Source organism: Quercus lobata, chromosome 3 (genome assembly GCF_001633185.2).
Source record: "Quercus lobata isolate SW786 chromosome 3, ValleyOak3.0 Primary Assembly, whole genome shotgun sequence".
NCBI lineage: Eukaryota > Viridiplantae > Streptophyta > Magnoliopsida > Fagales > Fagaceae > Quercus > Quercus lobata.
Genome location: NC_044906.1, coordinates 49785097 through 49809368, shown reverse-complemented (window position 1 = coordinate 49809368; position 24272 = coordinate 49785097). Strand labels below are relative to the sequence as shown.

Sequence of the window (24272 nt, the reverse complement as noted above, 5' to 3'; positions counted from 1 at the left end):
ACTTGATCAAATTACTTAAACTATTAGCAGTGTTTTGTGTTGTTACTTGTTTTTATCAGGGATAAAGTGGCCGCAATTCAAGACTGCATGCAATAGTAATAAGTTAAAAAAGGTATAAAGTGAAAACACTTAGAGTAACAAAAAAAGGTCAATTAATTGATTAAAAGGAAAGTACATAACAAATAATGGCAAAGGCCACAACAAGAAGGAAATAACATGAAGATAAAAAAAAGAAAAAAAAAATCCTACAACTACTTCTTTGCTAATTGAAAGCCCTCATTGGAGTCAGATGCCTTAAGCTCAGCACTCCTAGTCTCGGACTTAGATTCAGCTTCTTTAACTTGGGAGACAACATCCTTAATTGTAAGGGCGTCCTCAGACGGAGTGTCTTTGGCTGAGGGCAGGGTCTCCTTACCCTTATCTGCCCTTGTGAAGGCCCCAGCATCAAGAGTAGTCCTGGATACTTGGGACCTACTCAGGAGGAGGAAGGGGTAGAGCAGTGGGAGGGAGGTCCGCTGGAATTTCTTGGATATGCTCAGGAAAAAATATTTTCTCAGCTTTCCTCAGCTCGGAGTCAGCAGGGACCCCTGCACTATTGAGCGCCTCTATCCAGGTCTCAACGCAGCACTCCCTACACACTCCAGCCACCTCCTCAGCCAACCTATTTTCTATATCCTCCACCCCACGTTCGTAGAATGCTATCTCCACAACTGCAGTAGTTTCTTTGGCCACCCGAGTTGCCTCTTTAGCTACATCTTTTACCTTCTGCAACTCGGCCTTGAGATCTATAACGAATTGTTTCTAAGTGGCCAAGGCACTCAGGTGCTCCTTGTCTGCCTCTTTCAGCTTGTTGGTCAGCTCTTTGTGCTCCTCCTTAAGGGCTCCAAGAACCTTTTCAGCATTAGCTCGGGAGTGGGCCTTAACATTAACTTCATCGTGAGCATTCCTGACCCATTCCTCAACTACAAAAACTTGTTAGGTGATTTGCATAATAATAGCAAAGTGGTCAAATATGTATATATAAATAAGTATGAATCCTAGCGTTGAACTTAGAAGGGTATTGACTGACTTACCATGGCTAAGTCCCTCTTCAGGGACATGAAAAGGTTATGTTACCTTGTACGCCTAAGACCCTCCATGTCTCTAGGTAGGAGAAGAGGCTGCTCTAAGGCCTCTGTGAGGAGGGTGGCGTACCCCCTTTGGGACTCCCAAATAGTGGCATACCAAGGAATGGGAGTACCCCCCACCTCTAGCCGAAGGGCCCATATGTGCGACCCTAGGCGCGCTTCAGTACCAGTCTCCTCCTTGCTCTCCACGGAGGGAGCCCGTTTGTCCTTAACATTCTTGGGCTGTTTCGCCCCTTTCAGAGGAATAATCTCCCCTTCCTCCCCTTCCTGTGCCTTTTTCTTCTTTTTTAAATCAGGACAAGGGAGCAGTCCTTCTGCGGTCACAGGGGGAGGAGGAGGGGGAAGATTAGGAGGAACTTGGGTTTTGGAGACTTCTTTTGAAGTTGACCCCTTATTCTAGTTGGCCGACAGACCCTTTAAGCTGGACCTTTGCTTCAAGTCCATACCTTCTTCTTCCTCCAAGTTGGTATCAACTCGAGTAACTATCAACCTCGGAGAATGAGCAGTAGAAAACCTATCCAAATTGGCCTTAGAGTCTGAAAGCTCTACCAGCTTTTCTGGCACTTCACTTTCCTCCTCAAGACAGAATTAGTCGATCTCGGCCTTGAGGGATAGGGGTGTAGAGGCTATCTCCTCTCTCGGAGCAGCTACTTCCCGAGAGGCGCGTTGAATGGGCAGCTCAACAGGCAAAAGGTCTCTCCTAGACAAGAACCTCAGCTTAGAGACGTCTATGCATGCTAGCCTGGGGTCACCAGCCCTTATTGCCTGGCCAATGTCCTGGAATATGCGAGACAGTGGCTTGTAGTTCAAAATTAAATGGGCGACCCGTAATTGTCTGTCTTCGCTTATGAATATCTCGGACCTCAGCAATTTGTTAAGACCCAATACGTTGACGTGACTAAGTCTCGGAGCGACGTGGTTTTTATCTACAAAAACATCCGAGGAGGAAATTGTGGTTAGAAAAATAAAAACTATCATCTGAGAAGGCGAGATGTTAAGGCAGAGTTAAAAAAAAATGTATATATAAGAAAACTAAAATCCTTACTAGGGACCTAATCCTAAGGTACCCCACCTAGTTTTCTTGCCCGAACTGGGTAATGAAGACCGTCGTGCCACTCTCCGGAGACGACTAGATAATCATCCTTCAAGCCCTTGTTGGACTTAGAAAGGTAGGATATCAATCTAACAATGTCAGACTGAGACTTGAGGTAATATCCCTCACTGGCAAGGAAATGATATTCGTACATGTGAATGATGTCGTGCCATGTGAGCCCTAGGTTCATCTAATCGTTCAAGGCATCTACACTCCCTATGACTCTAAACAGGTTGGGAGCGCACTGATGGGAACACAACCTGTGATTGAGCAAGTAGTCTCTGGTTATCCTACCCATAGGAAGTGTCATTCCTCCCTCTATAAAGGCGATCATTGGAATGACAACTTCACCCTCTTCTCTGTCTGTAAGTATTCAGTCCGAGGGACAATATTCTAAAATCACTCCTTGTGAGATATGGTATTTGGCCCTAAAACCCTCCATACTGGCCGGAGGGTCCACTAAGTGCTTGAATCTACCCATCTAAGCAAACGTAGATGACACGAAGGAAGTTTTCTAAAAAGGAAGAAGGCCGAGGAGGTTGGCCGAGGAGAAAAAGAAAGTTTAAAGAGAGAGATGCTTACAAAAGTGAGTGTATTTAACCTTGAACCTTTAGAAAAGTCTCTTGGAAATTTTCTTAAGGAAATGAATTAGGGAGATTTAGGAGTGTAGGGAGCTTTGAGAGTTGGAGTGCTTGAGATCTCTGGAGAACTTGAAGATTCGTAAAGTAAAGGGAAAATGATTTTCCTCAAGGCTTTATATAGAGTGTGGGAATGAATGAGAGTAATCCCGCTCAAAATTCCTAGAAAAATATCAATCGTTGGATTTGCGTGTCACCGTTCGATGGGGGGGATAGGACGCCGCCTGAAGCAATTAATGAAGCTTCGCGGGTTTCGAAACGTCAGTAACAATTATGAGGCGCATAAAACGGCACTCCTGCACGTGTGAACCAAGGAATCAGTTGGTATTAACCCTTCAAAAATCAAAACCCCATTTTTCTCCTCGGATGAGAGGGAAAAAAATTGAGTTTTGAGGGGCTATTGTAGGGTTAAGGGCCTAAAGTGTATATTGGACCTTAGGCCTGGTTTGAGGACACAAATGGTCCAATGAGGAATAAATAGCTATGGGTAATTCCAGTCTAAAGCCTCATAAGTAGGGAATGAATGAAAGGTGGTCCGAGGTCGAATAAATTGGGAACAACTCCAGTATGTATCCTGATAATTAAGGTGACCTTCTAGGAAACTCCAGCAACAGGGACGTGCATCATAAACATACCAGGGTGATGGGAACTCAAAAAATATTTAAGGTAAAACTGTTACCACCGCATTAAATGCTATACAACTACTCTTCTGGCCGCATTTATGTGGAAAAGATCCTTGAACAGTGCTGCCTTGGCAATCAAAACTCACAGAAAGCCAAAGAGGGTGTCTGATGGGACAGGTACTCAAGTAAAGGATCAAATGATCAACAAGTGTAGGATTAAGATGGTCCAGAGGGAGCTATATAATGTAAGAGACCTCCTATGAGGAAGGGATCGGAAAAATTAGGAAAGAAATACTGTAGCAATCTAGAATCAGACTTGTAACATTACCTAAGAACTTTATATAAGAACCAGTGTCCTCGGACTTTGCCGAGGACGTTTTTTCTTCAGTTTACACTTGTGTAATTTCATTCTTTTGTCATCAAACCTACCTAACTTCTTGTTTAGATAACTAAAACCCAGTTTTCTAACCCATTCCCTACAAATTTATTATTTTGGGCTTTTTGGGCCTAAGTCCATTCATACCTTGGGCTGGGATATCAAATCTGGTCGTTACACATATATTTTCTATTGAAAATAAATAAAAATAAAATATGTAAAAAAATAAAAACCACATACGTTTGTAGAGAGAGAGAGAGAGAGAGAGGGGTAAATATTAGAGAGTGAGGTAAATATTTTTTAGATGGATTACCTTACTTAGCCTTTTTCAAATCACTCAGGGTCTATTTAAGATCCGTTTATTTTATTAAAATTGAAAACTTTTTGTTGAAAGTATTGTAAATAAAAGTAAAAGTTAACTGAAATAGTATAGTGAGACCCATGAATAGTACCAAAAAGTGCAGTGGAGCTTATGAATAGTAGCAAAAATAAGCTGAATAGTAAAATAAATTGGCTTTTTAATTTGGAGCCAAACACACTGATTCTTGAAATTTTCAGGGAGAGAGAGAGTTAGAGAGATGGAGAAGAAGTTGATTCGAAATATTTAAAAGGAGAAATGGAAAGCTTAAAAAATGAGGGGGCTGGGTGCTGGGTCACTAAGGGTGTGTTTGTTTGAAAGTGAAATAAGGTGGATGGAAAACTTTATAGAGAATATGAGAATGAAAACTTTTTTGGTGGGTGTTTGGTTGGGGGGAGGGGAGGGAAAAAAATTGGTGGGGCTTGGGTGTTTTCTCCCAAGGCACACCAAAATGTTTTCTCTCTAAAATTGAGAGAAAACCGAGTGGGAGAAATTTAATAGATAAATGACAAAAATGCCTATGTGCACTTGCACATGGGCTTGTCCAATCTATTGTTTGTTTGTTTTTTTTTTTTTTTTTTGGGGTCTGGTTTGTAGACTTTGTACTTTGCCTATTCCTTCTTCTTCTTCTTTTTCTTCTGGTTTGGAACTTGCCTATTACTTTTTTTTTTCTCTTTTGCTTTCTTTTGTGATTTTTTGTTTTTGTTTTTTTGTTTAGACGTGATTTTTTTTTCTATATATGATTTTTATTTCCTAATAAATTCGGATGATTTTTTTTTTCACTTTTTTTTAATAGGGCATCATTTTTTAATAAGAGTATATGAGTAAATTTATACACATTTTTTCTATATCTCTGCTTTTTCACTCCCAGCCAAATAGAAATGAGAGAAATTAAAATTTTTTCTATCCTCTCACTTTTCCATCATCTCACAATTTTCTATTTTTCTACTTTTCTACTCCTCCAATCAAAACCCAAGGACAAAAACAGAGATAAAAATAAAGAAGTGGGTAGGTGACGTGGTGGGTGGTGGGTGGTGGAGGATTTAATGGGTAGTATTGACTACTTGACTTTTGAGTGCTAAGATTAAGTGAAATGTTTTTTATTTTTTATTTTAGTTTTTATTTTATTTTTCGTTCCAATTGTTTTAACTTTCTCTTTCTCCATTCAATGCAGCACTACTTTTCTAGAGTAAGGGTACTAGTATAGCATCCGGTAATGCCAAAAAAAACTTATTTTACATTCTCAAATATTACTTTATTTATTTTGCTAACTTATTTTACAACTCACTCTACATCCTAATTTTTATTTTTATATATAACCCAATAAAATAATATAAACTATCCAATAAAATAATAAAGAGTATTTTTGTCTTTCTCTTTCTTCCCACTATCTTCTTTTTTTACAACCTATGAATAATACAACTTTTTTTTTTCCTCTTCTGTTTTCTTTTGTGATTTTTTGTTTTTATTTTTGTTTTTTTTTTATATATGATTTTTTTTCCTAATAAATTCGGGTGATTTTTTTTGTCACTTTTTTGTTTTTGTTTTAATAGGGCATCATTTTTTAACAAGGATATATGAGTAAATTTATACACATTTTTTCCATCCCTCCACTTTTTCACTCCCATCCAAACAAAAATAAGAGAAATTAAAATTTTTTCTATCTTCTCACTTTTTCACCCTTCCATAATTTTATATCTTTCTACTTTTTCACTCCTTCAATCAAATTTCCAAAGAAAAAGACAGATAAAAAGAAAGAAGTAAGTAGGTGGCGTGGTGGGGGATTTAAAGGGGAGTGTTGACTACTTGACTTTTGAGTGCTAAGATTAAGAAAAATGTTTTATTTTTTTTTTTTTATTTTTTCGTCTCTTTCCGTTCCAATTATTCTAACTTTCTCTTTCTTCATTTAATGTAGTACTCGTTTGGATACAGCTAATAAAAGCCAGCATCTGCCCTTTGGCCTTTTTATATTTTTTTATGAGAACGTGCATTGTGGGTCCCGTGCAGGAAGAGAAAAGCGTTTTTTTTTTTTCTTTTCCAGTGGGTTCTGTGTATTATTCATGGGAGAAATTATAGATTCCTCTGGTGAACCACGTCACTTGTCTACCATTCCACTAAAAAACTACTACTTATTTAAAATTGTTGAGTCAGTAATTAATTTCTGTTTAAAATTTTTTTATAACTAACAATTTTAAATAGGTGGAAGTTTTTTAGTGGAATGGTAAACCATATCACTTGTCCACCATGTGGATCTTATAATTTCTCTTGTTCACGGGACCCACAAGTACTTTATTAAAAAAAAAACTTTAAAATTGGATCTTACAATACTATTCACACATTTAAAAATTATTTTACTACAATATTTTCAGTTTTCAACAAAATAAGTGATATCCAAATAGACCCATAGTACTACTTTTCTAGAGTAAGAGCACTAGCATAGCATCCGGGGATACAAACATTACTTTATCTATTTTATCAACTCATTTTACAACTCACTCTACATTCTAGTTTTTATTTTTACATACAACCCTATAAAATAATATAAACCACCTAATAAAAAAAAAGTAGTCTTCTTTCTCTTTTCTCCCACTATCTTTTTCCTTACAACCTATGAATAGTAAGGTTGTATATATGCAATCTTACTATTCATAGGTTGCAAATTTTTTTAATTATATAAAACCAGATGAAGTGGGTTTTTGCTATTTTGGGTTTTAAATAGCAACTGGGGGTGCTTACACCCCCCATGCTAGTGCTCTAACGTTACTATTTTTTTTTGGTAAACTCCTAGAGCCACTATTACTTACCATTCAGTTTAGCAAAAAAAAAAAAAAAATTATTTACCATTCATAATTAATAGGCATGTTCTCTTTTGCTGGGGGGAAAAAAAGAAGAAGAAGAAGCCATATGGTGATACAAATACAACACAAATATTGGCATAAATATAATTTAAATCTAATAAATGCTTAATTTTTTTAATATACAACATTACCTATATAATTTAAATAACCAAACAATTATATATTATTTAAATGATAATATATTATATGACTATATAAGTGATTCTTATCAAAAAAAAAAAAAATATATATATATATAAGTGATAATGTACAATAATAATTAATATATAAATTAAATAATAAATGAACTTGAGTATAACTTTGCTATTATGTGTTGTGAATTATTTTTTTAAAATTTTGAAATATATTTTTATACTAAATATTACCAATTATAAATTTATTATATATCTTATTACTTTTTTTTATAATTTTAAAATTATTAATTATTTATTTATGACGTCACCGATTTAACCATCAACAACCATTCATTTTCGGTTCTTTGATTGATCTGGTTTATAAAAACCATAGTTTTGCTCTTACTTTTATTTTACAACAAAAAAGAAAAAGTTTTAAACATTCTTACTTTTTCACCCTTTTAGCCCGCATCTAACACCATCAAAATACTTGTCCAAAATGTCACTCTAACATTTATTGAAGATGAGATGGAGAGGCGTAACTAAAACTCTCCTAACTTTAATACCGTAGATGATGATAAGTTTGAACTTAAATGCAATGCTCGAACACCATAATTCATATGAAACCAAATCAGTGCACTTTAGAAGCCATAATTATTAGGAGCATTTATCACGCGGATTATGGGTTATTAGTATCACTTATTATAATTAATCAAAATATTACAAAGCATTCACCGATAACAGTATCACCTCTATCACAGCAACACATTTTTGCCTTTTTTTTTACCATAGCACCACTGCACAGTCTGCACTAGTGTAATGAGTAATAAATCCGTACCAAAATATCGTTCTATTTTTTAAAATGAAAGTCATTAATTTACTAATATTTTTATTATATTTCTATTTTATTTTTAAAATAATTTAAAAAGAAAAATAATAAATATTTAAAAAATCAATTTAATTAAGACATCTTTTTAATTGTCTCACTAAGAATAACTTTCTTTTAAAAAAAAATTAATAAATTTATTTATAGGTAGTTTCATAAATTTATGTATTTTTATAAAACAAGTAAGACAATAGAGAATATTTATTTAAAAAGTTTGATTTTTTAAATCGGATAAACAAATTAAGAGGTGGGAGGAATGTGGAGAGAGAAACTAAACAGAAGCTAATTTAGTGGATTACACGTACAATAATTACAAATACAATTGGATTACACGTACAATAATTACAAATACAATGTCGACTCCGCCCAAAAATATCCGCTACTATCTGCCTATCTCCCTCATTTAGACAGAGGTCAGAGCAAACAAAGACTCAATTCCTCTCTCACTAGTGACTACTTCACTTTCCTGCACTAACATTTACACGAGGATCTAAACACTCCCCATTTCTATCTTCAACTCTCTCTCTCTCTCTCTCTCTCTGATTGTATATATACAGTGACTGTTATGGAGCGTAGACGAACCGACAGTCCGCTATACATCCGCCAATGGAGCAGCGAGTCTTCCACTTCCCCCGCCACCAATCTTGCCTCGCCGGGGATGTCTCCGTCGCGTGCGACTCACGTTCGATCCGCCTCCGCCACCGCCTTCTCCACCGTCAAGCGCACTCAGAACTTCGCCGCCAAAGCCGCCGCTCAGCGCCTCGCTCAGGTCATGGCCTCGCAGACCGCCGACGACGACGACGACGAAGACGACGACTCTGGCCTAGGGTTCCGTTACAGTGCTCCTCCTCCTTCTATTTCTCTCTCTCACACTCGCAACCTCACCTCATCAACCACCGCCAAGCCGGCCATTCCAACCGTAAGAACCAATAGATCCGCTTCACCGTCGGTAATTTCCACCTCTACATTCTACATTTACCTCTGTTCGGGCTGTAGATTTCAGATTTGGTAGTGCATTGCGTTGTGTGCTCTGTTTTATGGAAACTTCTTTTTTACTTCATTGAGCTTGAATTTACTTTCAGATAGTGTTTTCCTTTATTATAATTTATCCTAATGTTTGAGCAAATGAGAAGCGTGTTCAGTGGAAACGAAGAAGATTTGTTTGATTGATTAGTTAATAAATTGAAGTAAACCGATTAAGCTTTAGCGTTTATAATTTATTGAGCTCATTAGTTAGGGTTAATTATGGCTATTTATGGAAAGAATGTGTGCTATCAATGAGAATGATATTTGGGAAGCAAAAAACATGAAAAAATGTGATTGGTGCCATTTTAATATTTGAATTACTTTTGTGTGATTGGTGACACAATAGGTTGTAAAAATTATATGCGCTAAAATTTGTAATATCTCTAGCATAACTCTTTGGGGGAGGATTGGATTGGGCTATATAGTAGAGAGCTAATTGGATTTTTTTTTTCTCATATTTTAATTAGTTGGCTCGGAACTATGTAGAGGAAACTCCGTCGGTCCACTCAACGTCCACTGGAAGGCCATTGGCAATTTCGGCTTGTACAGCAGCACCATTGTTACCGCCAAATAAAGCACCATTGAGGACCGCTGTTTCTCTTCCTCCACTAGATCAGCCTCCTGCAATTGTGCAAAGCAATAAAAGGTGGGCGATTTTACGTCATTGTACTCAAATACCCAAGAAAAGGGAAAAAGAAAAGAAAATATATTGTCTTGCCTTTGAAAATTATGAATATATAAAATGTTTAGGATGATTGGATAACTTTGGACTCTCTAATAATGCTATTCTTAATGACCCAAAAACCTGTTTTGCTATATTGATGATTCATATATGTCAAATCATCATGATAATTATTTTGTGTAATTGAAAAATGGAGGGTGTTAAAGGTAAAGTGCCATTAAAAATATAAGCAGAATGTAATAAATTAGATATATTTATTTTTTGAAAGTACCTACAACTTTAAGAAGCTATTGGCTGGTTTGTGAAGCCAGTTTTAGCTTTGCATGTAATATATCTCCTCATACCTGTGCTGAAAACTTTATTTATCCCCCTGACATCTAGCATTAGTGGCTTTATTTGAGATATCCAGGCATATTTGTATTTAAGTACATTCGGTTTTTGTGGTTCTTCAAAAAGAAAAAAAAGTACATACTAGCTGGCATTAATGTAGGTTTTAGATTCTTTAACTGTTCATTAAGTTTCTTATAACTAGTCGGTAACTTGTGCAATGCATGGGAATGTCTAACATAATAAGATTTTTCTCTCTTTTATTTTTTTTTCTAAATATGAAATTTGATGATTAAGATAATTATTAATAGGCATTTATTAGTCTATATATAAAATTTGATAATTATGGTAATTATTAATAGGTATCTATTATTATTGTAAAAATTATTATTTGAAGTATAAAGTTTGATAATTATGCTAATTATTAATAGGTATTTATTATGATTGTGTTTGTGAATGGAACCATCTATTCTACAATTTAAAGAAAATATCAATTGGCAGGATTCTAATGGAGGGTTTAAATATAGAATAGAATTTTAAATTAATTAATTAATTAATATATATTAGAATAACGACAAGTAAAATTGTGGGACCTCTAAAGCTTGTGTTGTGTGTCAAAATACCACGAGGTCAACGAAAAGTTAAATGTTTCCAGTTTTATAAATTATAAATTAGTGCTCCAAGATAATTAATACTTTGACATAAATGCAAAGTGTGGTGAGGTGGCAGGCTAATTGAAGAGAATTTTAAGGAATGTGCCACATGGCATAACATTAGACTATTTTTGTTGAAGTCTATGCTTTATATATATATATGCAGATATATAGATTTGTGATAAGTGGAAGATGGTTAATTTCTTGAATTACAGATTCACATCAGATGCAGGAAATTTTAAACCAAAAGATTCAGGAGATCAACGTGATGCTTCTACACTTCGTGATGAAGTATGTTAACCACATCAATTTAGTTTCATGTGTGCTTGTTATGCATAAAACTAAGTATGTGTTGTGAGTATTTTATTTAGGTGCATAGTTTTCTTGAAATTAACAACTATTCGCCTCACAGCTTGATATACTACAAGAAGAGAATGAGAGTATGCTTGAGAAGGTGCAATATTTTCTTCTTGGCCTTTCCCAACAAAGTAAATTCATTATTTATACATTTTATTTCACCTGGCAGTAGTTAACTATATCATGGAATTTGATGTACAGCTCAGACTTGAGGAAGAGAGACACAAGGAAGCAGAGGCCAGAGTTAAGGAGCTTGAGAAACAGGTAATTGCTTTGTTTTCATGCTGTACAGCATAACGTCAGAGGGTATACTTCCCAATATGCAGACTCTCTTTTATGGGTGCTGTTACATGGTTGGAGGATTCCCTACTCTGCATTCCAACATGTTGTAATTGAAGAGCTTGACAAAATTTTGTATAATAACATAAGAAGAGCTTGGCAAAATTTCATCATGTAATGCATAAGCTTATCGAGTTTCTATCATATTACAGTTAAATTTTTGCAATTTTATACCTTTAGAGGCCATTTAATATGTTAATTGAGAATGGTGGTAGCATTTGAGGTGTCAATTAAGCTCTGCATTATGTGCTGGACCTGGAGTTGACTCTCACAATTCATCCAATGAGGTTTTCCATCCATTCATACCTTACCCAGAATGTTAGGTTTAAGCTCTTTTTTCTCTCTTAAATTCTATGACCATTGATAGCTAACTTCATTAGGAGCTATTATTTACTTTTAATGCAATAAACAATTTGATGGAACCCAATGACGGTGGTTCATTCCTAGAATGCAATAAACATTTTGTAATCTTAATTCAATTTACACTTTTTAATGATATTTTTAAAGAAAAAGAAGAAATTGGTGAATTTTCTAAAGGGATTAACTGGTAGATTATTGGTACAGATATATGAGTTTGCCTGCATGCTCAGTGGCCTTGCAAAGTGCAGTTTACCATCTTAAGATCATTGGATGATTTGGACCTTTTTTTAAAAAGAAAGAAAAAGAGATTTAAGGGTTTGGAGATTCGTAATTTAATAGCAACTCTTTTTTACATTTTCGAACGTATTGCAAATTCAATTTGTAAGCCTTGTTGCTTGATTCCAAATTTGCAGGTTGCTTCTCTTGGAGAAGGTGTCTCTTTGGAAGCTAAACTCCTGAGCAGGTGGATTTCATTCTAACAACCTTCATGTGTGCTCTTCTTTTCTTCTTAATGTGATTGTAACATACTATATTATTAATCTGCAGAAAGGAAGCTGCACTGCGTCAAAGAGAGGTAATTAGGGAAACTTGAAATGTACTTTATTTTGAGTATGTAAACCATAAATGTTAGTAACTTGGCATGATAGCGTGGGAAGGGTTACTACATGACTAAATCCTGGAACACCTTGAACCCACAAGGTAGAGATTTGGGATCCACCAGAAAAATAGAGACCAAAAGATTGAAATAATTATTGATAGTGAACTTATTAAATTCGTTTTACGATGTAGGAGCCAATTTAAAGCAAAGTTTTGATATCCACTCTTCTCCAATCAGAATGACCATAAATTCCTTTTCTGGGCAAAATTCTGGCCTGTACGGGCCATTTCAGCAAAATTTCGACATTTCAGCAAAACATACATTCTGGAGAAATTGGTTTGGGGTTTTCTTGTAATATTTTAAGAAAAATGCACCACTTTAGTTAAATCCCCTCCTCCCCTTATCTGATAATTTGAATCAACTTTCCCGATCCCCAATTCATTCTCTCGCTCTCTCAGACTCTCATACAATCGGCTTCCTTGGCCCAACTCCCAATTTATCTTTTCTCATAGCTCACAAGCTCACGGAATCATAGGTCCCATTTGGAAACTTGGTATTTCATAAGCTCTTCCACCTCCTAATATCTTAAGGTTCGGTGCCTAGCTCAAAAACATATACCCACTCTTTATTTCTAAAGCTTTTGTAATATAGTTTTGGTGAAATTGAAATATTGTAGTTCTTAAGCTTTCCTTTTCTTTTTAAATGCTATAACTTTTATGAATTTATGTTGGTTAATGAGATGGCATGAACTATGAACTTATTATAAAGTAATTCATATATAGCGTTACTATTGAAATGGCACACTAGTACATATTGGTTGTGAAATATTCTGTTCTAGTAGCAAAAAATGAAATGTTCTCTAGAATGAATGTCAAAATATTGATTCAAAGGCTTCATAAAACTTAATTTTCGTTTAAATATATTCCTTGACAGATCCTTATATGTTACCCTACCATATAGGGACTCAAATTTTTCTAAAATACTCATAAAATACTCAAAAGCAAGCAAATAAAACCATGCACTAGAAAAACCTGAAATTTACATACAATAAGAAATTCCTCCAATAACCGCATGTGATGTTCTACGTCAGATTCTTCTACTTAGAAAAAACTTGTTATCCAATTAATATTTGGGATTTGGAATCTTCTATATCAAGAGAACAAATACTTTGATTACTTTATTTATCAAAAAAAACATTTCGATTAGTTCAATCCATAAATTGAATTAGCAAAACAACTTAAGAAATTTTTTTCTTGGTTTTTTGGCAATTGACAAGATTCACCAAATAAGAATTGACAATCTAATCAAATATTTCTACCCCAATGAAATCAATATATTATAGTACTTTGTTGTTCACACAATCAATTGGATTGTTTGACTTGTGGGTCATGGGTTTACCATCTCAACTGATTTTGAATTGGTGTTCCTTAATTTTCTCCATAACCTCGAGTTAATAATATTTTTCTATGATAGGATCTTCATTACTTTTCTAAAAAATCTCCATATTTTCTTCTTTGACTTTGTGTATTCTTCAAGAAAGATATTCTCTTCTCTTTCTTATCAAAAAAAAAAAAAGAAAAAAAAGAAGAAAGATATTCTCTTTACCACACGATTCTTCAACTTGTGCCTCTTGTTCATATTCTTCAAAATCATATTTGTCTTCGCATAATCAAATCTTCAAACTTCAATATTGTGTCTTCCTTTGGTATTTGAAAGATAGAGCTCATGTCGTTTAATCCCCCCATGTATAAATTTAGACACTTAGAATCATAAGTAGTAAAAATAAATATTTTTTTTATAATCATGGGGAAAGAAAGAAAAAGAAATGAACTAAAATCTTCTTCATTCTTTTCCAAGAACAAATTTCATGCTTACCTTGACATACTCTATCACTTGTATATTGGCCCAATATTTGATCGCATCACTTCTTAACTTATTAGACATAAATCTTACTTTGTTTTTTCATCCTGGATCTTCCAATAATCAAAATAAGCCTCCCGCACCACCCCCCCCCCCCCCCCCCCCCCCCCCCCCCCCCCCCCCCAAAAAAAAAAAAAAATTGATGGATTCCCACATTATTTCATCAAAGAATTGAATTTTGTTGTATCTAGGAACACGTCAATGAATTGGCTGACTGTAAGCTAAATCTTCGCTATGATTTCTCTTATCACTTTCACAATTCCTATTGTCATGAATACTTGGATCAACTAGAGAACTTTGTTCATCAGATTTTAATGCCGTCATCTGAACTCTCATTGTAGTCTAGATGGCCTACACCCCTTGATCATTGTCTACAAGCTATCAGTAACTTAGTGGTTTGGTCACCAGATCAGGCTAATCAATGCTCTGATACCACTTGAGGCTGTGTGATGGCTTGGGAAGGGTTAGCACATGACTAAACCCTGAACATCTTGAATACACAAGGTAGAGATCTAGGATCCACCAGAAAAATAGAGAACAAAAGGCTGAAATTTTTTGATAGTGAACTTATATAAATGAGTTTACAACTTACAGCTCAATTTAACGGCTCTAGAAAACTTAATTTCTAAACAAGAATTTTCCTATAGAGATCCTGATCGATGTCCTACTATAAAGGGCTCATTTTTACTAGAATACTCCCAAAAATACTAAAACAAGCAAATAAAACCCTACACAATAAAATTCTGAAAATTACATAAATAATAAGAAAATTGATCCAATAACCGTGTACAATGTCCTATGTCAGAACTGTATGACTTTCTACTTCAGCAATGCTCTTCTACCTTGAGTTGAGCTGTATCAAGTTAGACTTATTCAGTGGCCTTGTGCCAGTAGAACTTCCTATCTCAGGAGTATTGGACTGTGAGCAAAATGGAGTCTTATTTCATCAGATAGTGGTTAAAATGTTTTACCCCTTAAAGAAAACTCCCTCTGATGAGACCCTCTTTGTTTGACAGGCTGCACTTAAAGATGTAAAAAGATCTAAGGGTGGAGAAGATAAGGAAATTGATTCCCTTCGATCTGAAGTTGCGGTAAGTATGATAGCACACCTTTTCTATGTACTTTATTTAAAGTTTCTGAGGAGTTTTCTGCTGCTCCTACTGCTAAATATTTCAGTTTATGTTTTATTTCTTGCCTGAATCAGAATGCAAAAGATGAGGCAGCAGATGTCATGCAACAGCTTCATGGAGCTGAATCTGACGTAAAAGCTCTTCGATCAATGACTCAAAGAATGATACTAACTCAGAAAGAGATGGTATTTACTTGCATCATTGTAAGGAGAATCTTAATAGTAATTTGGAGATTAATTATCTAGCTTTTCCATGTTTCAGGAAGAAGTTGTGCTGAAAAGGTGTTGGCTTGCTCGTTACTGGGGCTTAGCTGCAAAATATGGTAGTATGCATTGTCTTCATTCATTATGAAGAGAAAGAATTCTCCGGTATGAAGAGAATGCTTTGTCTTCATTCATTATGAAGAGAAAGAATTCTCTGGTTACTTGTCTACTCTTTGCTCTATGACTTAATTAGACAACACACAGTAATGTGGGCAAGTCTAGAATGTTGAATAAAAGTTTGTAAAGACTCTACAAATTCCAGAAGCCGTTTTTTCTTTTACCCTACCCCCACTTCTATTATGATCTATGATCTATTGTGAACTCTGAATTATTCAAGCCTATTATTTGGCCTTCCATAACATGTTCACTCTCATTCATCAAAAAATAAAAGGAAGTCCACTCTCTAGTGTTCCATGCTGATGTTTTATCTCTCTCTCCCCTCCACCCCCCCTCAAGGTAAAATCTTCATTTTAGTTTTTCTTGGTTTTGAGTACCTTTATTTTCGGATGTATGCATACTTCATTATCTTTTTTGTTTGAACAGGTGGATGATTATGCAGTTCATCATCACATCTCACTCCCTATCTTACGTAACATCTTTCTTTATCTGTAGGTATCTGTGCAGATATCGCAATGTCGAAGTACGAACACTGGTCATCCTTAGCACCTCTTCCATTTGAGGTTGTCCTTTCTGCAGGACAAAAGGCCAAGGAAGAAGGTTGGGAAAAAGGCTAGTAATCCTTATTGGAGCTTGCAGTTGTTATGTTTTTCCTTTTTTTTTTTTTTTTTTTTTTTCTTTTCATTTTGCTGGCAGCAATGTCATCTTTTTACGATTGTATCATTCTGTTTAGCAGGTGATGATGATCCTGAGAACAGGAGCAAAGTTCAAGACTATGATTTAACGGGAGAAGGAAATATTGAGAGTATGCTTTCAGTTGAAATGGGGTTGAAAGAGCTTGCTTCCTTGAAGGTTCTCTTCTAATTAATTGCTCAGAGTGTTGTGTTTTTATATTTTTCTTTATTATTTGCTTAAATTCTCCAATTAAAGCACCACATCTGGTCAGCATTAGTCTTCTTGAATAGTCGCTGAGTCTACATGCTTTGGTTTTGCTTTCTTGTTTAACTGCAGCCATACAAACTAACATATTTAATGTTTACCATTTTCAAGGTTGAGGAGGCCATTGTGCTCTCACTGGCCCAACAGCGCCGTCCAAATTCTGCTCGACTATCTATTTCAGGTGTGCTTTATATAACTGACATGCTTTGTTTAATTCCCTTCTGATTCCTGCTCTATTTGGTAGATTTCTCTGTTCAATACTTTTGTCTGTCCTTATTTTTTTTTTCTTTGATATGGTCTTTGATTTCCTGTTTTGGGTGACAATGGGCTACATCTAGACATGGCAAAACGGGCAGGTCGGGTCGGGTTCGGGTCGGGTCAATCGGGTCATGGGTCAAACGGGTCACGGGTAAAAACGGGTCACTTTAAGCGGGTTGAAAACGGGTTCGGGTCAATCGGGTTGTGGGTCGGGTCGGGTTGGGTCGGGTTGGCCCGTATTTTTCACATGAAATTTTTTATTTTTTTATTTTTTTTATAAAGAAAACAATATGTATTTGCCATTTGGATAGTTATGCAACATATTACTTGATGTAAAATGCATTATTTTGAATTTACTACTTATATCAAGAATAAACTCAGTTAAACTTATTAATACTTATTCAATAATTTTAAAATTATACAAATCCTAACATTGCTATCTAAAACAAAACAACACAAAGATACAAGTATACAAGTTTTATTTTTATACAATATCAACATTCCAAAAAAAAAAAAAAAATTACAAATGACTTATTGGATAACTCATTTGATAAAGAATAAAAACATATAAGAAAGTTACAATTTTAAAAATTAATTTTATAATCTTTTATCAATTGTTGTTGACACTCTATTTCAATTTGAGATATACATTAAAGTTTGATTGCTTACTTATTTATACCTAGTCTCTTTTATGAAGATCATATCATTGTTAAGCAGCACACACTCTAGGAAATATCATAGTTTATTTTGAAAAGCCGTTTATTTTGAACATAAATTGTTAAAAAATAGATCTAAGCATTCATAATTTATGCTAATTTGATACTTTGGCTTTACTATTTTCACACTTGTGAATGTGTCTCACACATATCTACAATTTTAAATCTGTTTTTAATTTTACTGTAACCAGATTATCTTGACATGTACTTTGCTATTTGATATCTAAAAATCTTTACTCATTATAGAATGCTCAACCATTTATTTTTCAATTAATTTGCATGCAGTTATGTAAATGTATCAATTGTTTCTTTAAAACTCACAATAAACAATTAAACCAATATTGTCTTAATTTCACTATTTTTTTACCAAAAAAAAAAAGTTTTTAAAAAATGGTTCGGGTTCGGGTCGTGTCGGGTTGACCCGCAAAAAACACGGGTCGGGTCACGGGTCAACCCGTTTTTGCTTCGGGTCAAAAAAATTGGGTTCAGGTCGGGTATTTTTCGGGTTGGGTCGGGTCAGAAAATTCTGACCCGTTTTGCCATGTCTAGCTACATCTCCATATATGTAGGCATTAGAAGGTTAAGCTTAAATATATCTAGTTGTACATGACAGCTATGTTTTGATATTTCACATCATACTTTACTTATCTTTGTTTTGTACTTTTGCTTCAGTTTGAACTTTTAATCCACCAGTTATGTATATACCATATTATGGAGATTGGAGAGGGCACTGACAAATTTGTTGGGTACTATAGGCATTTGAGTTCCTGTCAATTTTCTTCTTGTCTGCTAGTTCATAATCATATATTTTCATTGTTGGGTTGAGCCCATAATTTTTTGCTTGGAATGCAGCAACTTCTATCATGGTTGACAAAGTCACTTGATGCGGGAGACGCAAGGAGATTTTTATATTGATTTAGTAGTATTTACTTTTTGCAAGTTTTATTTTTATTTTGGCGAAAACACTATTTTGTTCCCTACATTTTGGGGTCATAGTCAATTTGGTCTTTACATTTTTGTAGTAGTCAATTTGGTCCCTGTTATTTTCAACTTGTAGTTAATTTGGTCTCTACCATTAACTCACAAACAAAAAATGCCAACGTGGCAAATGGTGTGCACTATAGGCACAATTCAATCCTATGTGGCTTATAAAATAATATAAATTTGCATAAAAGAATTGCTACATTAGCATTAAAAAATAAACATTAGAAAAAAACAAAGACAAAATTAATTCCTCATTTAAAACACAAACAAAAACAATCACTCTCTAATTCATTTTCTTTCTTCCATTTTCTGGGTAACCGAACACAATACACCCTTGTTGTAAAACCACAAAAACTTAGAAAAACAAAACCACGTCCAAATCTGTGTATTGAAAGTTGAAACTTAATACAAAACATCACCAACATGAAACTGATCTCTTTTGCCTTCACCAACCCTAACAGTATACTGTACTAGCAGTGGCCATGGACTCCCAACCCCAACAGCAGCACATCTCTGTCGACCTGATGTGACTCCTCAATAGCAACGACTTCTGCAGTTCTTGTTGGGTGTTGGGGTCATGCGATGGCTGATCGGTGGTGAATGGGGCTGCATTACGACAGAGGTTTTGGTCTCTACAGTGGTTAGGTTGCAGCGGCCGCAAGGTAGAGGGACAGGTGGTTGAAGCTTACCCACCTTTTGGTTTCCGAGAAATTGTGAGAAAATGAAAATAAAAAAATTCGGCCCTAACTAGCCCAAATCGCTGGTCACAGTGAGAATTTCTGTTGAACTTAGTACTCATGATTATATAGCACAGAGGAGTGAGTTATTATTATTATTTTTTTGGCTATTTCTGGTCTGCACATTTACTTGATTTATGGTCAATACGATTTAAGTTTTGGGACCTGCTTTTGGGTTCTTTTCTTTTAGTTTGGTTTTTTGTATTTCCAAGAGAGAGAAGATTGGATTTGAATAAAAATCAAACCCAACCATTTCAATTGAAAAATAAACCCACCGCTGAATAGTTATATTGAGATTTTTTTCAATGTTTGTATTGTGTTTCATTGCCAATAAAAGAAAAGAAGTGTGATTCTTATAGATTTTTTTATTAATTTCATTTATTATTTTTTTCCTTAAAAAATCATAATTTAATATAAATGTTGATGCGGCAAGTTTTTTATGTTGATTGAAATTTTTTAATATTATTTTATAAGCCATGTAGGCACGAAGTGTGCCAACAGTACACACCGTTTGCCATTTAGGCATTTTCCGTTAGTATTTAACAGTAGGGACCAAATTGATTGTAAGTTGAAAATAACATGGACGAAATTGACTGCTATCAAATATAGAGACCAAAATGGTATTTTCGCCTTTTATTTATTAGGTCCTAGTAGTTTATTAGTCTATTAGGGCACGTTTGATAGATTATAATAGACATTGTAATGTAATAGATATTCCTATGGCATAACTATTCGGTTGTTTGGTTATGTTTTTATTATAATGAATAGTTATTCTTTATGAATAGCTATTCTTCAAAATGAGAAATAACTATTTTTTATCAAAAATACTGAATATCTATTCCTTCAACATATGTAATAACTTTTTTTTAAAATTTTCTAAAAAGCCATTAGTTGCCACATCTTCAAAAGGAAAGAAAATAAAATTTCCTTGTTAATTATTAGCTCTATTTTGAACACCCTAAAATAAGTGTATTTTAGGAAATTTGACTTAAAAATGATTTAATTACACTTTTTTTTTATACTTTACTAAATTGTGGATGCATATTCACAATTCTATTCCTAAATGTTCACCAAACTAATGAATAATAATACTTATTACATTCCGACTTAATGTATTCCTTATAATACTTATTCCTATTTCCATGTAATACAGTGTACCAAATGTGCAGTATTTTAATATTTGGAAGCAGGGCTATTATGTAATAAGACGATTAGGTTTCCTACCCCAATTAGAATTAGGGCTTAGTTTTCCTATTAAGCAAAACTATTGTACTCCTTTTGGAGAGGATTTTGGCGAATGAAAGTTGCTTTTGGTTTTTGATCTTGTGCTGACTCCAGCCAACCCTAGGTGCTAGCTCCTAGTGGTTTATCTTTGCATGGTGTTGACTCCTAGGTTCTTATCCTTTATTTTCATATCTTTTGATTTTATTATTCAATTGTTCTGGTTTGTCCTGTCTTCACTCTTTCTTGTCTTGGCAGCCTGTGCAGATGAGAACTATTTGGGACTTATAGTCATTGAATAATGATTTTTGATAATAGAGTTGAGATTTGAAAAGCACATGGATGGTTCAAAATTTGTTAATAAAGGTTGGATAGGTCCATGGTACAAGAATATAGGAGCTATGTGTAAATTATTCAGATACCTGGGTACTAGTACAAAAACGCTTTACATTATAGCCTATGACTTAAACATACTAACATTATTGTGCATTATTATAGTTCTTTTCAGTTACCATTTTAAACAATAGAACATAGTTAGGATGATGCTGTGTACAGTGTTGAGTCAATATGGATAATATGGTTACCATTATAGGGTTATGGTCTAAATTATTTTTCTGGTTGCTTGTCCTCTTTTGGGACTTTATGGTTTACTAGTTCCACTATCTGATTGTTGGGGACATGGTTTCTTCTAAATCTCTTTAGAGATATATTAGACATATTAGCCCATAGTATAAGCCCAAGCCCACACCTACTTTGTATGCAAGACAAGTCTCCTACTTGTACTAGAAGTCTAGGGTTTAGTCTACTATATATTTTCTCTGTGGACATAGCCTAATAAAGCTGAATCACGTAACCCTCATGTTCTTGTGTTCACTATTCTATGCTTCCTCTTCCACATACTCTATCATGTTCAACATGTTATGCATCAATGCTAATTTTTTTAACAAATCTTATTCCAAGTTATCTTTTCTTCCTACCTCAACTGATGTTGTAACTGATCTCCTGCATATCTGAGCAGCATTTTCAACCTTTATCTCCGTTGGTACGTTACTGGTTAGAATTGCATGTGGGAGAACCATCTCCACATGATTTGCTTTTCTTGTTTCTTATTGGTGCTAGTGCTACTTTCACCTTCTCTATATGAATTAGTTCAACTTCTTACCATAAAGCATGGGGCTCTTATTTTTTGTCTTTTTGTAATTTTTTCGTCTGGTATTTTCAGAGGTATGTGATGATTGCATTGCACCCTAGAAGCGCTCTTCATTTCAGTTAGCTTGTCATGATTCCACGAGCCACATTTTTCTTAGTGAAATCTCAGTTTACTGATATATACCCCTCATGTTTTCAGATCTTAAATCACCAAGTGATCCGAAGTTTATGGAGGCATTCGGTAAGTCATATTTTGGTTTTCCTTTGTATTTTGCTTCAGAATTTGTTACTATGTGCTTGAATTGTGAAAAACTACCACCGCACCAATTTAAGATGGTGGACATAGCACTTATTCAAAATATTTTGGGTAAATTACATTATCAAACTCTATAATTTAGAGGTGGTTTCAAATTAAACCCCATACTTTCAGAAGTTTCAAATTAAGCCCTGCACTTTCAAGAACGTTTCAATTCAAACGATAAATCCATTTTGCATAATGGCGTTAATGGGAAATGCTTTTAGACAAAATGACGTGTGTTGCTTGGAGTGAAATAATGTCCACATGTAATAAACACTTGTTTGAACATTCTGTTAACAGTGTTAGTCTAAATGGGTGTATGGTTTGAATTGAAACAGTTTTTTAAGAGTCGGGTTTAATTTGAAACTTGTGAAGATATGAGAGATTTAATTTGAAACCATCCCTAACCCATGGGGTCTAAAATGTAATTCATCTAAAGAACCAAAATATAACCATAATTATCAAATCAAATTGATCAAGATGAAATTTTCAGTCAAGATGATTTACTAAAAGAAATTATTCTTTTACTATCTGTTTCCTTCTAATTTGATTTGTCAGTCTGTTTTAAATTTGTTAGTTTTTGATGCTTTCTATCATTACGAATTCTTTGTTATGATGAGCGCATGATATTGACATCAATTTTCTCTTGCAGAACTAAGCGCTGAGGAGTCTGAAGATGTTCTTTTCAAGGAGGTATGTTGTTGTTGTTGTTTTTTATTTATTTATTATTATTATTATTATTTTTTTCTTCCATGTTCTTTCTCAATTTTTTTGTTTCTTCCCCGTTATTCCTTGATCATGTATCCCATTCTTGTTGTGTGATGATATATACATATCTATTCCTATCCTAGTCTTTTGGTCAACACTAGGAACTATCTGGGCTTTCTTATTAGCCTTAGGTTTACTGCTGGTAGAATCCTAGTCTCTAGTAAAAAATTCAACTCAATGTCATCATTTCCTACTGATGCACTCAGATAAGCTTCCAGTCCTTTTATAATGCTAGTCGTGGAACAGGTTGGAGGAGGTTATGTTGCTTGCAACTTTGGGGTTTCCTCTTGCTGTTCTTTAAATTCTTCTCTGCTTTTTACCCACCTTTATATGGTACTTTAGATCAGTCAGCCAGTGTGTAAGGATTTAAATGGTTTCTCTATGTTGATCTTCATGCCTAGTAGTTGACAGATATCTCAAATCAATCATATGTATTAGAGACACTGAATCTGATATTTTCTGTTTTCAACTTGCACAGGCATGGCTTACATATTTTTGGAGAAGAGCCAAAGCTCATGGTATAGAAGAGAGCATCGCAAAAGAACGTCTTCAGTTTTGGATTAGCCGCAGTGGGCACTCGCCAACTTCACATGATGCTGTTGATGGTAATTTCTACTTCATTAATTTAGAGTTTTATGTTCAGCTGTTGCTTATGAAGTATTGCTTATCTAAGTGTTTTGTTTCAGTTGACCAAGGTTTGATGGAGCTCAGGAAATTGGGGATTGAGCATCGACTATGGGAAGCATCTCGGAAAGAAATTGACCAGGATCCTTCCAATTTGATTTCACGGAAAGCTGCTGCATAAATGAAGAGTACTGCTTGACAAACCACCACTGGCTTGAGATGTTTGCACTCCTTTTTTGTTTGTTTCTATTTTCCTGTAATTCATTTTTGTTAGATTTTCTTTTAGTTTTGGAGAATTTTTGTTTGTGTGATGTGGGAAACCAACTGGGTTTTCCATTTGTGTTACTGTGATGTAAAGTTCATTACACGTATCTCTATTGACCCATTTGGGGTACATAATTTAAAACTATAAATTTTGTAATTAGCTGTATGATTTAGTCTATTCTTTTATTTATTTATATATTTTTATATATATATATATATATATTTATGAACGTATGATTTAGTATATTCATGAGGTCAGTGGAGCCCTTAATTGATAAAGCTGTATTCATGGGATAATTGATATTAATCTCATATATCCGTTTACGTTAATTGCATTTTAGAGTTGGTGTCCTAATAAATTCATATTGATCGTAGAAACAAAACAAAATATTAATTATTAGGTGTCATTATTTAAAAGCAAATATCAATCCATAAATCAAAGAGAAATGGTAGTTCTTTTCCCTTTATTC

At 34.5% G+C, this 24272-nt stretch overlaps 1 protein-coding gene across 3 annotated transcripts; it reads left to right on the top strand.

Annotated features, from left to right (window-relative positions):
• The first annotated feature begins 8442 nt into the window (after positions 1–8442).
• Positions 8443–23998, top strand: LOC115982071 (coiled-coil domain-containing protein SCD2). Of its 3 annotated transcripts, none has more exons than XM_031104570.1 (17): positions 8443–9021; positions 9566–9744; positions 10976–11051; positions 11173–11214; positions 11319–11381; positions 12230–12279; positions 12363–12390; positions 15351–15425; positions 15539–15649; positions 15726–15786; positions 16340–16444; positions 16581–16696; positions 16895–16964; positions 22048–22089; positions 22799–22839; positions 23393–23519; positions 23601–23998. In XM_031104570.1, the coding sequence occupies exons 1-17, from the start codon at positions 8638–8640 to the stop codon at positions 23717–23719; spliced, it is 1689 nt and encodes a 562-aa protein (XP_030960430.1). In that variant the 5' UTR covers positions 8443–8637; the 3' UTR covers positions 23720–23998. The 3 variants fall into 3 exon arrangements, with proteins under 3 accessions (XP_030960430.1, XP_030960427.1, XP_030960428.1); XM_031104567.1 differs by having other exon boundaries at positions 16340–16456; XM_031104568.1 differs by having other exon boundaries at positions 16578–16696; positions 23601–23933.
• Positions 23999–24272: the final 274 nt, after the last annotated feature.